This window comes from Brienomyrus brachyistius, chromosome 5 (genome assembly GCF_023856365.1).
Source record: "Brienomyrus brachyistius isolate T26 chromosome 5, BBRACH_0.4, whole genome shotgun sequence".
NCBI lineage: Eukaryota > Metazoa > Chordata > Actinopteri > Osteoglossiformes > Mormyridae > Brienomyrus > Brienomyrus brachyistius.
This window is the reverse complement of record NC_064537.1, coordinates 23,244,739-23,262,824: the sequence shown is the minus strand read 5'-3', so window position 1 is coordinate 23,262,824 and position 18,086 is coordinate 23,244,739. Positions and strand designations below refer to the sequence as shown.

Here is an 18,086-nt window from a genome sequence, read left to right as displayed (position 1 = left end):
TCTGCGGGGGCAGAATGCTGGAGATATGCCAGTGCGCTCAAATCCAACACTTAATGTCCACCAGCTAATGAACGTATTACTCAAAGTCACTCAGAATCACAGCGACTTAGCAATGGAGCAGAACGATTTAGTCAGCAGAAAATAAATAAGCAAAATAAAAAGGACAAAGCAAAAACTACAGCGCTGAAGTGTAGGAAACCAGCAAGGTCCTGAAGTACTGATTCACTTATTTTTTTGTGGACCAAACAAGGTGCCCAGTTATCTATGAAAGGGTGAGTCTATAGTGAGCAGCCTCTAGTTTAACCTGACCTTTCACAATAAGCCTGTGGTCCTAATGACACTGAAGACAACATTAGGCTGGATGTGGGACCACATCGATTCAGGACTGGATTAATGATGAAGTGACCAGGATGGGAACCGCCATTGAACAGGTCTACAGGTTCTATAGGAATGCCCAGTTGAGGTACAGGTCAGAAAGTTCTACAAATCGTACATGATGAAGCCAACTAAATAATCACCATGGAAATGTCTGAATAATAATCGGAGAGGGTTGTCTCTCTCCCACCCCCAGAGCAGATTGGCCAGCCATGCCTAAACACATCAGGAACCGCGCAGAAACAGCTGTTTTCCCATCAACAGCCATTCAACAGGTTCCTTCCATCTTCCATAACCACCTGGAGTCTATCCCAGGAAGCACAGGCCAAGGCTGGAAGAACCATATACAGGATGCCAGCACGTCACAGGGTGCACGCACACACACGCACGCACACACACACAGAGCAATTTACTGTCCCTAATTCACCCAGCTGCATGCTTTTGGTCTAAGGGAGGAAACTGGAGAAGCCAAAGGAAACCAGTTCAAATATAGTGAGAACATGCAGATTCCACACACACAGCTGGAAGATGAGGAATTGTAAACATGCCAGCCATCGGGCGACTGGGACACCGAAACCCGGGAGGGGTCGGGTATGCAAGCTGAAAACTCAAAGGGTGCAAACAGGCGAGCGACTGGGACATTGAGACCTGAGAGGGTCCGGAGACCCCAAGGGTGCAAGCAGGCGGACGTCTAGGACATTGAGACCCGGGAGATGCCGAGTACACTAGCCGTAGACCCTGAGGGTGTGAGCAAGAAGCTCGGAAAGAATGCGACATGGGGGTAAGCTGAGGTAGCGTTTGAACTTGAAAGCGGGGCGGGGAATCCTGCACAGGCGCCTCTGCTATGTTTTGCACATTTGGGCACAGGACGCAGACAATAACAGTAATTAGTGTCTGTCATCGGGAGCGGTGCGAGGCAGCAGACATCCAGCTCCACATGGCACAGTGGCCAATCACAGCACGGCCCTGACAGCCAGGGGATGCCTGCAGGAAACAATTACCAGAGAGACAGCCTTCGTTACAGCCACCTGTGTCTGCGGGGAGCCTCCTTTATGGGGGGTGGGTCGGTAGAAACTCAAAGCCAGAGAAGGCTAGACAAATAAGGTCAGCATTTTTTAGCTTCCTAAAAAACTACCCAAGAGAGGTGCTCATAGAACGACTGAGCAAAGAGCTTTTTAATGACAAGGGGGGTGGGGGCGCTTTGGGGTGAGATGTGCAAATGACCCAGAATTCTGAGCACGGCCAAGAGGAGGAACCCGAAACGGGCAAAAGGGTTGCTGCTCATTCACATTCAGAGCCTCTCGCCGCCCCTCCTCCTCCCACTCTGACCTTGCAGAATGTGCTGGAAGGTGGAGGGAAGCTTTGGTGGCTGAGCTTTGGCCCAGGGCCTTCCTGGGGAAGCTGGTGTGGGGGCCAGGGGTGCCTGAGGGCTGCCTTCACTGGGCAAGTAAGGCAGGGAAGAGGCCTGAGGACACGCTTTTGTTTGACTTGGCAGAGGGGGTGAAAAAAAAACAGGAGGAGAAAGAAAAGTACAATGGCACATTTTCTGGGGTTGAAGTAGGCGGCGCCATAGCAAAGGGTAAAGAGGTGGGCACAGAGCACCACTGGCTGCATCAGTGGTAAATTCACATCCTGCTACCACGGAGACTCCAAGCAGCCTTCAGCAGGGGGCACCAGACCAGACAGACTCATTTCAGCAGCAAACAAATACAAAGAGATGCTGTGCTCGTTGGCTAGCCAGCTCTGTGGCCACTAGAGTTTCTGAATCAGGCACAGCGAGGAGGCAGCGGAGGAGATGAAGACCATGTTGACCGAGACGGAGTTTCCTCTTCCGTTCTATCCGTTTTTAGTCCGTTCTATGTCATGCCTTAGCCATCTCTTACGTTTCATGCTCTGATCTTCCACGAGACCGCCCTCACGAGGTTCTTGCAGTGCTTAACGCACTGTTTAGTTCCTGCTCCGATGTGAACCTGCACTCATTAGTGGCCACTTGCTGGAAGCTCAGTCTAGCTGCACCTGTGCAGCTTGTTCTTCCTTCCCTCGAGATGACTGCACCCCTCCCAAGAAAAAGAGAAAAAAAAGACCACGAAACAAACCCTGGGGAAATGATTCTGAAGGGACTGCCGCACGCCTTTTCAAACAGAGGAGATAGAGCCCAGCTGAGTTTGGTGGGGAGTCAGGCTGCCATGAAGGGGAGCTGAAAGGCCAGCACGGTCACCCCCCCGCAAGACAATGTCCCCAAGGTGGCATTGCCGGGCACACGCTTTGTCCGTCTGCCGTGGGCGCACCTCTCCCCCTCTCTTGCACACACACACTCTCGCCTGACCCATAAAAGGGCGCACTCCATCATGCCAGTGGGCCACCATCCCAAACTATTATCAGCATACCCACACCGCGGCTGGGGATACGGTAATGAATTAGACAATTATGTAACGAGAAAGATTCTGTGAAATTAATCGACCTGTTTCCGACAGGCACCAAGTGACATGAAGAGCCAATTAAACGTTCAAATAAGTGAGAAAACTCAAGTTCTGTGTGATGTATTCCTACACCATCCCACCCTCACGTCATCTGTCACTGTATGGAACCAACAGGAATAAAGAAACCAGTTAAGTGACCAATGAAAGCACAAAATAATCCCACCCCCTCACGAAGTATGTAAGCTTTGTTTTCTACATATAACCAGTATCACAAAGACAGGCAAACTCCATGTGGAGACCTCAGCACCCCATTGGACAGTACCTGAGGAGTCGCTGGCTCAACCTTGCGTTTCTTCTTCAGGTTCTGCTTGTTGGTCCGGGGGTAGACTATTAGCGATTCATGCCATCTGTGGGAAAGGACAACAGCATTAGAGTTCTCACACACACACAGGTCAGCCAGAGAGCATAATGGCAGACAACCCGCTTTTCGGAGGGGCACTGAGGCTCCCTTAAATGGAGAGCGTGACGGTCTTAAGCTCCTGTGAGGTCGTCACAGCCCCCGCTGCCCATCACAGCCCTGCTGCTCTGAGGTTTTCATGGCTGCTACAGCAAAATGATCTAGGAGCATAATTGGTACCAGAGCCAGCACAACGAGTGTGTTATTAGGGGCACAAGTGAAAACAGATGAATCTACAAACGCATCATGTTAACATCACCTTCCCTCCCATGTTTTCCACCCTTAGTATCTCCATTTCCCAAAGAAGGGCAGACAGCTGCATAATTTCTACAAACCCAGCATTCAAGCAGCACATCCTAATGGACTCTGAGCACAAAACACCGTGCTGCTGACCGAAGCCTAAAGAGCTGAGGTCACGATGGCAGGACTTACTGCGACTTACAGCGCTTCAGGGCTACGGCAGCTCGCCTACAGGCCTCCTGTACACATCAACGCTGCAGAGAGCTGCCACCAGCGCCCAAAATTAGGGGACCGTGATGTATGTTCAACAGGAAAGAGCCCAAACATTGAAGTCCCAAAGCAAGCTGTCACATGGAATTTTCACACACTTCTGCAGGTGAGGTGAGATTCTCCCGATCCCCGACTTGCCAATGACATCAGGGCACAGTCCTAGAAGGCGGGAGGGTAGGGGGATTTCACTGGGGCCTTACCGGATTACAAAGCGGCCAGACGGAATAACACACCACTAGTGAGCGGAAGGTGAGGAACAGGCTGAGAACCATCTCTAAAAACATGGAAACCAGGTCACGCTTGGGGCACGACAGGAACGGCCTGCTAGACACATCCGATATCGGCGGACAGGTTTCGGAGCGAGAGGCCAGGGGTCCATTTTCCCAGAGAAATGCACGGGTGAACTCGGGCCATCTGTGCTGCGAACCTACAGAAACAATGGAACAGATCTTTCCAAATGACATCAGTGTGGCGCTGCTTATACTCGCAGTGTTTGTCTGAAGATCATAGGTGTTGACTTGAGGATGTCAGCTGATTAAATAACGATTTCTCTCCTGGCTCACGCCAATGATTCCCGTTGTGCAACTAGTACTGAAAGACAGACTGAGGGGTTAAGTCCAGGTTTTCCCCTTTATTCATCACACTAAGCTGCCATGTCAGTGGGTTTACATCCACAGCAGGGGCCGTGCTTTTTAAAAGGCAGGGGTCTCAGACTACCCTGTCACAAGATGGGAGAGGGAGAAAAACAAATCTGTCTCCCACTGTGTCACGACAGACTTCCACGCAATGCAAAGGTCAAAGGGAATTTGTATTATGATACATTGACTATCATACTATGGGTCACATGACTACAGATCAAATGATCAACCCGAATTACATTTTCTACGCCTACGCAACAGGTTCCCAACAGAGCTGATTATTCACGGCCCATGAGCTCCCCTTCTTCAGCGCTAAACACCACTAATCCACAGCACACAGGTGCATCTCTCCATGGGAACAGTTAACTTATCAGCTAATTATATGCACGCATTGTGTTTGCCCCTTGTCGGGATCATTGCAGTGCAAATTATGCTACAAATGCATGTATAAATGAAATATGAAGCTATTGTATTAAGCCATTCATGGGCCATTGTCTGGTTCATAGTAACTGTTGTTGTTTGTAGTACTTGTGCCCTCAGGCCAAAGTGAGGCTCTCTGCTCTGCTCTCCTGTTACTCCTACCCTGCTACCCAAGCAGAGATGGCTTCTTACGCCTGACACCAGCCGCCTGTGTTCGCTGCCAGACGGCTCATGTGACTCATTAGCTCGTCTGAACCATACAACTTAACAACAAACCACGCAAATTTAGATATCCTAAGCCAACGTAACACGGCCTGGCTTCTGAGTGCCAAGAATACTTTGGTAATTCTTCTAAAATCATATTTAGCCGGAATAGCAGGTTTCGCAGGTGTAAGGTAGAGTCACATATCCGTCGCTCTGATTGTTCACATGCCTCACTCCTACAAAAAAGTTTCTCATTACATTAAATATTTAAATACATGCTGCTACGATACTTAAGTTATTTAAGACTGCGACATTAAACTTAGAGGAAAATAATCAGGATAAAATGAGTACCTAGGGACAGGACAGACAGGTTAAACATTAGTTATACAGGGAAAGCTGGAGTAACTGACTAAATAGGATGGAGTGATTAGTTCAAGGTGTAACAGAGCCCGGCTTCATCTATGCCGGATCTGCAGATTAACACAGAAAGAGGCCGCCCAGTCCATCTTCACCTTTCAATATCTAAGGGTAAGTAAATTTTTAACTTGGATAAATATGAAGACTGTGTCCTTTATGTTGTTAGGGAACTGATTCAAACTCTCACTTTTGATAGGAAAAAAACTTTTTCAGATCTGAGGTCTTTCCCAACCAGTTTCCATTTGCGGGCTCGTTCTTGAACCGCAGTCAAGAGCCAAACAGTCCTCATCTTACTCAACCGCTCTCTGACTGACACGGCATCCAGCGCTGACGCCACCGAACTGCCTCTGAGCACGGCTGAATCACTGTTGGCTTAGTCGTGACAAATTGCCTTCTTATTAATTAATCCCTTCTCCACCAAGGGAGGAGCTCGATGGAGCCTCGAGATCACGTGCAACAGCATCTGCGTAAAACCTGCTCCTGCTCTCCTGACACACTAAGCTAACTGCTTCTACAGGCAGCAGCTGCCCACTGCAGGGGGGCTAAGGGTATGGCAAAGAAGAGACACGCCAACACAACAGCGTCTGAGTGCAGAAACTCACAAACGGCAGCAAATAGAGGAGCTTGTGCAAAAAGCATGAGCCCTTAAGAGCATGGTGGTACAGGGGGGCAGGGAGGGCCCAGAACACACCATGGCATGGTTCCTCTGCATGTCTCTACAGCTGCGGCCCTGTAGGAGCAGACAGGTCCAGCTTCTCTTGCCGCCACCGTTAATGACTCAGGGTGGTAATAAATCCCTATAGTCATCAACAGCTACTCGAAATCGATTGGAAGCAGATGGGCTTGCGGTTCCTGCCCGGACGTGTAGACGGGAGGGGGCGGAGCCACACACGGCGCCGGCTGTGCCAGGCCGCCAGACGGCGGAGTCGTTCTCCCGGCCCGAGCAAACTCAAAACAGGAGGCAGCGTCTTCAGGTACGGCATCCTGTGCTCCCGGCTGGGAGCCGAGCCGTGTTACTAACCCCCCCGAAATGGCTTCAGGATGTGCAGCCGGCGAAAAGGTCATTTTAGCACTGGCAGATGGCACAAGAATCTTCCCCACTGCCCCCCACCTCACCTGCCTGTCCTCAATCACCTTCCTAATCGGTCTTCAGCTGAGAGATGATTAAGAAAAACAAAAAAACAAAATAAATTAAAAAAAAACACACCAACCCTGACAGCATATAAACGCATGATGTATCACAGGAAGGAGTCCACCCTGTGCCCTGCCAGGACTGCCAGTCATCTTCCAGGTTGACAATGCTGACCATGCTACCAGGGACAAGTGGAATTACAGGAAAGCGAGAAAAAGGGCAGCGGGAGAGGAGCCCTTCAACTCAGCAGGAACATGACATGCGATATGCAGGCGGAGGCCTCCAGCCATTGGGAGTGGCTCAAAGACTTATCGTTCCTGTGGCTGGTTTCTACGGACGTTTCGATGTGCCAGTCACAGCCTCTGTTTCTTACCAAGCTGCTCCCACATGTCGCTAAGGAAGCAGAGTCAGCTATTAATGGCCCAGAAGCTTCAGTAAAGTCGAGCAGGAGCGTGGGGCACGAGGGACTCTCAAAGCTTCACAGGGGGACACATTTTCGAACTTCTAATAAGTAGGTGAAGCCATGGTGCCTTTTAATACTCTCTCTACTAATTTGCCAAGTATTCATATACTGACAGGACCTCACAGCAGTCTTGGTCAAAGCATTGGTGCTTTAATGCTTGTAATTATGAAGAGATATTTTATGTTAACTGGACACTCTCGAGCTTACCCAACTTTCCAAATAAAGCGGTAGGATCAGAAGCTCTGGTCTCTATCCTTACCGGAGAGCCGTGGCTGGATTCCATGCAGCTAATCAGTTATATCACTCAGCACAGCCACATTACGCAGCTGTCTCATTCACATTTGCCATCTTAAGCCAGACGATGCATGGAGAACATGGAAAATCATGCATAGCACTTTCCTATTCCCTGTACCAAGCCCATCTGTCCTGACCAGGCTCCAGAGGCATCTCTCCAGGGCCACACAGTATCTGGATATGACGGATCGGAGAGGGGCTCTACTTTAGCAGAACGAATGGCCACACAGGAAGCCGAAAGCTGGTCTTGTAAGCGGATGACCTTCTAAAGGACCATTTGTCTCCCGATATGTCATTTGCTCTTCTTGGCCTTGCAGTAGCTATTACGATGATCGATGGACTGGCTGGCCATCTTGGTGGATGTGTCTTCACAGAGAGGGACTGCGCAGTATGAATAGGGAAGCAGACACTTTCATTGATGAGGCACAAGTCAAAGGATCAAAGGATATGTACCAGCCTAGACTACATAGCAAAGGAGTCGCACGCTCATGTTAAATGCTTCAGTACTTAATCAAGGTTCCATTAATGACTATAAAGATTTCCAAGCCGAGTTTCGTTGAAGAGTGAGGTGAAGAATGTAATGTATTGATATGGGGGGGCGGGTCCTCAGGTCAAAGGTCAAGGTGAGAACATAAATTCCCCAGGCTGTATGAGAAAAGAGCAGATAAGCTCTACGTGACCGTGACTCAGGGACCGAAGGGTGGTCAGCTGACAAGGATCATTCATATCTACCATTTATATACTTCCCTTTCTCAATCTTGTCCCTGCCTCTGTTTATATCTTATCCTCATTTCCTCTTACTCTTTCTCCCTTCTGATGAGTGACACGTTCAGGAATGGCCAGTTGGGCCATTGCTTTTGGAGTCATGGAACACCATTAACCTAGAAAAAGGAGGCACAAGTTGGTGTTAACACCTTTATATGGTTACGTCTCACTGTTAAAGTCGGCAGGCAAAGACTCTCCCTGACAGTTCAGTCTTCATTCCCACAGTCCCTCTGCCTGACAGCAAAAGCCTCACCTCAAGACATCCATTCTTGTCAACCTCAACGTTCTCATTTCTAGGGGTTGTTACTAAGGCCATAAACTGGGCCCTGCTATGTGACGTTCCAAGCCAGAGGATGTAATTTGCATGGTGAGGTTTTCTTCAGGAAACGGGAGGGAACACAGTGATGGGGGGTGGGGGCAGGGGTAGAAGATGCAAACAGCGGCACCTCTAACACTCCCTGAGGACCGTGGAACAGCCGCAGCTCTTCTACAGTTTAGACATGTCAGAGCAGCCACAGGCAGAAAGATGACAGATGCCAACCAGGGATCCAACGCCTGTTAAAAGTTCTGCCGAATCCAGCAGCTGGCTGGGTGCATTTTAAGATCTGGTTGCCTGTAAAGGCCTGGATCCTTAATGAGTCAGAATGCATCTGCCAAGAAACAGCCCTGCCATCTAAGTGAACGGTAAAAGTTAATGTTATATGAACTCAATGCTAAGTAGGTGTTTTAAATAATTACGTTGCACTTTCACTGGATAAGAACCTCTAACTTAATTTCCCAGACGCTCCAGGAGGGCTTTTGCCACTCTACAGAGCATCAGACGTACAGAGTCCCTCCCAGCACCCCAGGCCAATGGCGACCTTGGGGGCGGGCCGTGTGACACACTGACAGGGATGTCAGCCTATAGTTAGCCAGACAACACACAGACAGGGACCAAGGTCGGCAAGCCCGAGCCCGTTAGGCAGAAGAGACGCTCTACATCATCACTCATGACTGCCAGTGAGCACTGCCAGCGTCTCTTCCCAGACGTGTGACCCAGCCGCCCGTTTGCTCTCACCCACTGATGATCTCCTTGTTCTCGGCTCGGATGAAGTGCTCCTTGTCCGGGGTTAGGATACAGAGGGAGTTCTTCTGGCCTGTGCGGGTCTCTGCGTCGATCACGTCAGAGCACTGGTTCATATTGATGGTGCCCTGGGGAAGCGTGCTGGGCTGTGCAGGAGGGGGAGGGGAGAGAGCAAGTTACATTCATCTTCAAAATTCACCCTAAACTAGGAACAAGGGTCATTACAATTAAGAATGACAAAACTTCAGGACAACATCTCAAAATACTAGGCTAAGAAAAGCTTAAAGGAGACCTTTCAGCTAAAGGCTGATGCATTCAAAACTGGCTAGTTTACATCTTTTTGTTCCACAGATCACCACAAACACTAGTACAAGCTGTGTGTTCACTCTTGAAACGGGGCCGGACTGAGAGAGTAGGGGTTAACAGCCGGCTTTGGCGGATGTAGAGTCAGGCCGGGCGGACTGGAGAGTGTGCCGGGTCATGGCAGCGGACACAGCGGAGGTCTGTATATGCGGACACACTTCACTGCCTGTCAGCCTGCAGGCATGGAGATAATGAACCTCCCTCTGAGGAGAAACAGAAGCTGCTCCATATTTGCCTGGCAAGGCACAATGTTGCTTTGATGGTGGCTGGTGGTGGCAGGCTGCCGTGGCTAACTGTACGGCCCCGCTCCTCTGCAAATGGCACGACCCGTCCACTCTACTAAACAAACCCCCCTCTATCCACAGATGCACTGGACCGGCAGCTCTTCATGCAGTTTTGTTTGGCAACAAACTATGCTTTCTCCCCCCCCCAAAGCATCTTGTGAATGTCGAAATGTTTCCTCATACTTTGACAAGCATATAAAGAATGATAAGCATGCATTACATTAAAAATGAAATGTGCTATAGGAAAGTATGTACGTGTCCTAATGCAAATACATTCCTAGTGATTACATCCAGACACACGCACACAAATACCAGCTGCGTAGATATACATATCACCCTAGAAATGTACAAGCAATTAACTGGTTACAATGGAAAACAAAATCACTGACAATGACAAGACAAACATACACATAACATGTGAATCCATAGAAGCATACATGTGTACACACGCATGAAACCCCATTATCACCAGCCAATAAACGCCAGCATTACTGAACAAGCACACAAGAGCCAGGCTTCCATCACAGGAAAAGTATTTGTACAGCATTCTCTGTAAATAATACGTCATCACCCAGACAAAACAATTGATGCATGTTTAATATATGATAAGTAGAATAGATTAGATGTTGTGTGAATTATATATCTTCTGGCACTAATAAAATTACAGCAGACTTCCTTTCTCATGCCCAGCACTGCCTAAAGACATGTGGTCTGGTTCCCAGTGTTTACCTCCCCTCTGAACAAGCCCAACAGGGCCATAACTAAAGTCCCAGTGCATCAAATACCATGTTTATACAACATTCTCTCTTTTTTTTTTTTAATTCATATTATGGTATTCAGAAGAAAAAAAAATTCACATGCCATAAGACAGACCCGGAATCAGTAATAAATGTGTATGACACACAACAACAAATCCATAGTAGCTCGTCAGGGTTGACTGGTTATCATTGGCAAATTGAAATGGTTGCATGAAGTTCCTGCAAAGGCTTCCTTTTGTAGCAGTTCCGGTAAACTGCATTCATAACATTAACCAGAAATACGGCCGTCACAGCTTCTGTCATCAGTGCGAACAAAGTCACATGATCAGCTTTCACAACCACATAACCAAAAACAAGCAGAAATACCTCCATGCCTCTTCACGGCAAAGAAAGTGGTTCAGCACACCACAGCCTGCTCTCTGCAGAGAAACGGGCCATCCTGCCACATGCAGCAAGAGTGATGTCACTCATGTCAGCCTGGTAACGGTGGGTCTGACACCATACTGCGTTCGCCGAGTGCCCTGCAGCATCACGTGGCTGCGGAGAAGCACCTAAAGACAGCTCCGAGCCTGGCTCTCAGCCCAAAAATAATAAATAAAATTAAAATAGACGTCAATTTAGATGGAGGTGGATCCAAGGCAAAAATAATAACCGCAAGAGGTCCTGTGATCTTCTTGGTGATGTCTAACTGGCTTCAACTGGATCAGTTTCCCGATTAAAAGGGCCATCTGACGGGGGCACTGAGGGCTTCAAGGAACAAAGTGTACACCAAGTAAAGGCTGTTTTTTTCTGGTTTCTCTTTCATTTTCATAAGTTCTTGATTTACCCGCTTTGCTTCAACCATGCAGTACAAGGGGCTTTTCTCACATTTTTGCTGGTTATTAAAAGACTTTGAAGGCCCCATTCCCACCCTTCACAGCCAGCTCACTGCATAAATGACCATAATATTCTCATCACCATTCTAGTCAACGCCTGTTACCACGCTGACATATACATTTCTTACGGCGAAAGGACAGAAATGTCCAGGACGACAGAAAAATACCCATTATCCTGTCATGCAGGGTCAGCCTGCAAAACAGGTGGACAGAACCCAGGGTGGTGCACTCGAGACAGCGGGAGCTACTCTGCTGTCTGATTCCAGTCAGAGATGGACGGACTTCCTCATGCTTCCGTCCCTCAACAGGCTTCCAGCAATGTAAAAAGATTAGGATGGCTGGCATCAGCTTTGTTGCTGGAAACCTGGAGGAGCCTGTGGTGCAGTGTCCTGGTCCCAGCTTCTGAGGTGGGAAGCCACTGGTCATCTTAGGCCTCTGAGGGTGGAACTGGGGCTTATATTGCCTATTACTTTTAGATAAAGGCCACACAGGAGTCAGGCTGAACTTTATAAGGGGGGGGGTGTGGAAACAGCAACAGCAGAAAAAGCACCTCTACCCCAGTTAACATTACTCTGTTAGCTAGCAGTCACTTTTGTCCCAAGCAACATGTGGCTGAGAATCAGAGAGCAGGGCTGGTCAATGTACTTGGAAAGATGGTGGTTCAGGGCCTTGCTCTAGGTTCCAAAGGTGGCATCACTCTGCTGGCTACAGAACCAGTGACCATCCGAGTCCTAACACATAGCACCCCAACATCCATCTTCATTCCCAATCTGATTATGAAAATGACACTCCTGTACAGTCCCAGCATGCTCTGCGGTCTGGCGAGTGGGAAGGAAAGCCATTTAAGCCACACACACTGCAGTGCTGGCACCACCTTCAACACCTAACTGCAGCACCCACACCTAACCCACAAAATGCAATAAAAGCCAATTACGCATTTTTATAAAGGTTTTTTGTTAATGTAATTGTGTTCACTAGCAGTTTGTATGTGATCCAAATGCAGTGCTCCATCGCCTAAAGCCTTTACAACTTTTATTTGCAGGGCAGAGCAAACTTGTGGGCTTTTCTAGCTTAAAGGGCAGCTGGACTTGACAGTCAGTCAGCTGTGCTGGTGACCAGTGCCACTCGTCCAGGGAGGAGTCAAGGTGGTGGCCCTCAAATTTGAGAGAACAGGTGCCTCGGACACGCAAGCGCTCACGTCAGGGCCATCTGTCGTGTCACTTCCACAGGCAGACGGGCACACATACCTGGCCCCCACAGAGCTTGGATTAGCACAGCCTTTCCCCAGACAGATCCGAGCCGTGCTGGTAAGCGGGCTGTCTGTGAAAATGACTCTGAATGCCCTTCATATGAAAGTGCTGCTGCTGCCGCCTCGAGGGGCACATTTACAGATGAAGCGTCGTATCCGGGAAGGCATACGAGGTCCGGATATGATAAAGGATGAGGGGAATTAAAGGAGGATAACAAAACTAGCAAATATTTGTATCATTTACTCTGCAAACACCTTTATCATTGTATTCTCTTTATCATTTTGTATTTCTACTCGATATTTATCAGAATAACTGCCCCCAAGTGAGAAGGTTATCAGAAGGGGGTGGAGGGGTATAGTGATCAGTGCTTCTCAAGCCAGTCCTTAAAGACCCATAGCAGTCCATGTTTTTGCTACCTTACAGCTCCTGGTAGGGAGCAAAAATGTTGACGGCCTATCAGGGAGCTGTAAAAACTTGGACCGTCTAGTGGTCCCCGAAGACCGGTTTCAGAAACACCACCATGGATAAGATGAAATGCACAAAGCAACAGGGAAGCACTGAATCTCTAGCCATGTAACCCAAGTGGAGTGTTTCAACTGAGACGGCTGAATTTTTACTATAAAGGACTGTGGGAGCAGGACCTCAGCGTCTGTCAGATTTTCACAGTCAGGCCTGCAAGCAACTGTCTGGCCCACAGACACCCATACAATGAACACACTCCTTTGCCCCAGGCTCAGCAAGCTGCCAAGCGCGTGCAGGCAAGGGTGCATTCCTCACTGCCAATGGAGCAGCACAACGAAAAATCTCTCATCCCCGCCTGAAGTCCATCAGTCAAGGAAAATGTTTTTTTCTTACAGGATGTGACTGACAGGGCAAGCCTTTTTTTTTTTTTTTTTTTTTTTTTAAGTAGCACTATTGCTATTTTGTAGGAAGTAGAATAGAACAATCTGGGAGAGAATCCGAGTTACAGCAAGAGGACAGTTTATTATGCTTAGTGAACCTTTATCTTGTCAAAAAGTTCTCTGCAACTCCTGGTCACCTCCAGGGCTCATCAGCATTTTAAGATTGCAAACATGCAGCTGTTAAACCATGTCATAAATAAGCTAAAGTAGCATGCTAAGCCTGGAAACTCATGCCACAAGGAAGAGTTGTGGTTTAGTTGTAGTAAATGACACAGATGTAGAGCATCTAAATAGCAGAAAGTAGAAGTTGTAGTTAGCTAGCAACTGCCAACTTATTCACAATGCTAAGCTGTTTAGCATTAGCTAGCTACACATTTCTAGAACTAAGCTTCGGTTGATGAAATGCCAACTGCATTAGATAAGAATCGAGCTAAAAATCACAAGAGCTGTTTTGTTGCATAGCACCTCATGGGCTTCGTACTGGTTTCAGTAACACAAAGTACTAAACTAAATCAATTGGCTCCTGTACTTTCAGCAGTGGTGAAAGCTGCCACAGCCTACATATAATTGGTACAATCCTAAATGATTTGATGCATGTTCCACCTCAACCTAAAAGGTAAGATGAAAATGAACAGATAGCTTATTTGACAGGATACATTTTAAAGCTGTTCTCTTTCCTTGTATTTTTCAAAAATCATCCACAATAATAGCAAAACGTAGGTATACGATGTCAGCTTAGTGTAGGTCAGGAAGAGGACATGAATGAATTAGCACTCAACTCTAGGCTAAGGATGCGGCGTCATTCTGAAATGTGGAGATGCAGCATTTAAATATATAGCAGCATCCCTCACCAACAGTATTTCTGTCAAAAGAACATGCCAGAGATATATATTAAACAAATACACGCCAAAACAGAAATGAAATCCTCATTGAAGCACTACATCATTTAAGATTTACCACCAATTTTGGACAAGCAACACAAGGCATCATGATATGAGCTTAGATCGTTTCACCTGCACGCTTGAAGGTTCCCTATAAAAGAGAGATCTGCATGCAATGTGGTATCCTGGTATGTTTGAACTTCATCTGCAGATGAACAAACTTAATTTACAAACAATCATCATTCCAATCAGAGATACACACACACACTCACACACACACACACACACACACACACACACACACACACACACACCTTTATACACTCCACTACCTCAAAAACTTTTTGGACAACCCATTGCACTTTACATAAATCAGGACTGTAGCCCAGCAGCGCCGCTCTGCTTGTCTCACTCATTATCATAACCTCTATTCCACTGTCTCGTGTCTGCACGGGTTTTGCAATATTCACACATTTTGCACAATTGCACTTTATGTAGTCCTGTGTCGATGTAGTGTTATATGCAGCACCATGGTCCTGGAGGAACGCCGTCTTGTTACACTATATACTGCATTACTGCATATGGCTGAAATGACAATAAAAGCCACTTGACTTGACGTACTTAACTATTTCCACTTTACCTATGAGAACAACTAAAATTTAACTTGCAGGAAAATATATCAACCATAACCCAAAAAATGAAAAAAGTAGCAAGAAAATAATACGGGAAAACAACTATGAAGTTGAATATTCAGTATACTGCTAAAATTGCAAGATAATCTACACCACGACAGTAAACGTTTTCAAGCTTTCATCAGGAATACGAAACTTAATACATCTCGAATAATGTTTCCGGCTTCCCTGGACAGCAGCACACCTTGGGCTCCATCCTGACTTGGAAGATATTTTTAAGATGCCGGAGGTCACTGAGGGTGTTCAGTTCCCTGGAAGACAAGACAAGCAATACAATCTGTACAGTGAGGCCAGCACTTCAGAATCTGACCATCGCCAATGACCCAGACACCGTCCTCTGGAGGCTGAGACGCTGAGGGCAAAGACAGAGTGATGGATCCCGCAGAATCCGGACAGAATGCTTGCGTATTGGACCTAAATGAGAATTCTGACACCAGACCAAAACAAGAGAGGAAGTGGCGATATTAGTGGTGTATGGATGTGGAAAACTTAACCGATACCGATAAGAGATGTATTTTTGTCTAATATTGTCAATACTGATAACCAGCTGAGCCAGTTGTACTGGCGGGGAAATTTGAGGATTAATTAATTAATTTATTTTTTTTTTAATTCTCCTTCGGGGGAGGGGGGGATTTTACAGGATAGGTATAACAGTGAAGTTAAAAGCCAGTATTTTGAAACCACTTCTAAGTGCTAAAAGAGCCGACAAAATCATTCACTCACCACTACAGAAAATGGCTGATTGACCAATGTGATCATCTCCATTATTTCAGCTGCTGTGTCTTTAGCTCTGGTGCTACTAAAATTGACTAAAGCCTAAAGATCAGCCAGCAATACTGGCCATGAGTGACACATTGGACCAATTAGCCTATATTTCATGCAGCTCTACACAACATTTCACGACTGAGGACAAAGCCAATGATGTGATGGCTGAGGAGGAAACCTCAACTTGAGGCACCTCAAGTACTCAAAACTGCCTTCTTGAAAACAGGAGCAAGGATCACTAAGTGTCAATGTTTTGACCCTATAAGGGCTGTAGATGCACAGCTATGCCCAATACTGACGTAAACCAAGATCCTCTGCCATGGTGGAAAGTCCATGAGGCAGAACTGCTACGGCTGGCAAAATTTGCCTGGAAAATTTCCGGCGTTCTTGCCATAATGCTGCATCCAAAAGTGTTCAGTTCTTCTGATCGTATTCAAAACCCTCACTGATCAAGCTTGAAGTCTGAAACACAACATGCCGATCCTCCTAAACAAGAACAGGCTAAGGAAGGAGACACATACATATACACAAGCTTTTGAGAAATACTACAAAAGAAAAAAAAACAGGATACTTACCTAAAGAATAGTGGGACTGCTTTACACATTTTCCTGCCATGTATCGCCTAGCTTCCAATGGAATTTACAAGAAAACGTCTGGGGCTACACTTACCAACAGCAGCAGAATTAAAATCTTTATTGGACCTGCAAAGGATCCCTGTGTGAAGTTCAGCCAGACTGACATCTGTGACTCTGGACAAGTACTCAATACCTACCTCACTGTACTCATGTGTACTAATGAATCACAATGCAAGTAAAAGCTTTACTTCCCAGCAATAAACAAATATGCATTCCAATGAGAACCTGAAATACTGAGCTCTGGGTAGGAAATAATCAACTAAGCACATGGGAAATTCTACCTGCCAAAAAAACCGAATAAGTATGGGCCTAGATTTGCAAGCCAAGGGGCAGCCGAGGGCCTGTAAGAAAGGCAAATGCTGGTGAGGTTAATTAGTCAAGAAAGGAGTGGGAGGGGAGAACGGCAGACATCAGCAGAAGGAGCCGGCAGCAAACACGGGCTCTGCTAACACGTGTTGACAGAGGACCCAAACCTGTCAGTTCCCATCCCAGCCCGACCTGCTTAAGCCAGGGAGAAACAGAAGGCTCTCGGCCTGTGAAAGGCCGACCGGGAGCCTCTCCCCCAGTCACACTACAGAACAATGAGGCCTTTGTGGGCCACAACCAGCACCCATACAATGTGGAAATGTCACCCCATTTCAACAGGGAAAAGAAAAGGGAGGGGGGACCTGCTTTTGAACCCTGTGCATGGCACTATAAAAGTACCACAAGGGAACAGAGACTGTCAGCCATAAGATCCCCTAAGAAAGGTGACACTGAGGGCCCAGTTAAATTCACGGTGAGTCTGCTGGTTATCATTCCATAGCATGTCACTGGCTTAAATCGCTGAAGGCTGTGCTGTTCACAAATGTCTGTACATTGTCTATTCCAGAAAACACACAGCACTTCCTGAAAACCTGGTAAAACAGCATGTTTTTGAGAGAACAAATTAACCAATATTATTAATCAACCCCACAGAGGTCTAATCTGTTTTAAATTGAGTTGGAGAGCAGAGGTTCAGCTCCTGCCCCTCACCAGCTAAACACCACAGTCTGCACGCTTTCCCCACAGCTACTGGGCTGCTGAATGAGAGCCACACTGTACATTATCCAGGTTTTCAGGGGAGCACTTCGACGCAAGGAAGACAACTAATCTAGAGTCTCTACTGACTGTGAAAACAGCAACTGCTACTTTCATTTTTACACATCTTAAAGGCTTACAGTCCCTAAATCAGCCAGGGACAGGAATGGTGTGCCATTTTTGAAACGTGTCACTTAAATGTTGCACCAAAAACTGTGGAACATACCAAATAAAACACTACACTCAAGTGAGGAACATGGTGAAGAATTTGAGGGACATCATGCCAGATCTCGATTATTCTGAGAGGTGTGGGAAACCAAAACCTACTTCAAGAGCAGGAGGTCCACTTAGAGATGACCACGTCAATATGGTTCCCCAGAGGTACACATCAGAAAACCAGATTTATGACCGGTTTAAACCCGCACAACTGTCGGAGCCATATTTACTGCAATACATCAGCTTTC

General features: G+C 47.0%; 1 protein-coding gene across 19 annotated transcripts in view; it reads right to left on the bottom strand.

Annotated features, from left to right (window-relative positions):
- si:ch73-103b11.2 (myosin phosphatase Rho-interacting protein) overlaps window positions 1-18,086 on the bottom strand; it is a 93,219-nt gene that overhangs the window by 41,710 nt on the left and 33,423 nt on the right. For all 19 annotated transcript variants that reach the window (XM_049015661.1, XM_049015665.1, XM_049015666.1 and 16 more), the window contains exons 4-5: window positions 9,153-9,304; window positions 3,118-3,202 (exon numbers count right to left, since the gene is read on the bottom strand). In XM_049015661.1, the coding sequence (XP_048871618.1) occupies window positions 3,118-3,202; window positions 9,153-9,304 (237 nt within the window). The remainder of the gene's footprint in view (window positions 1-3,117; window positions 3,203-9,152; window positions 9,305-18,086) is intronic.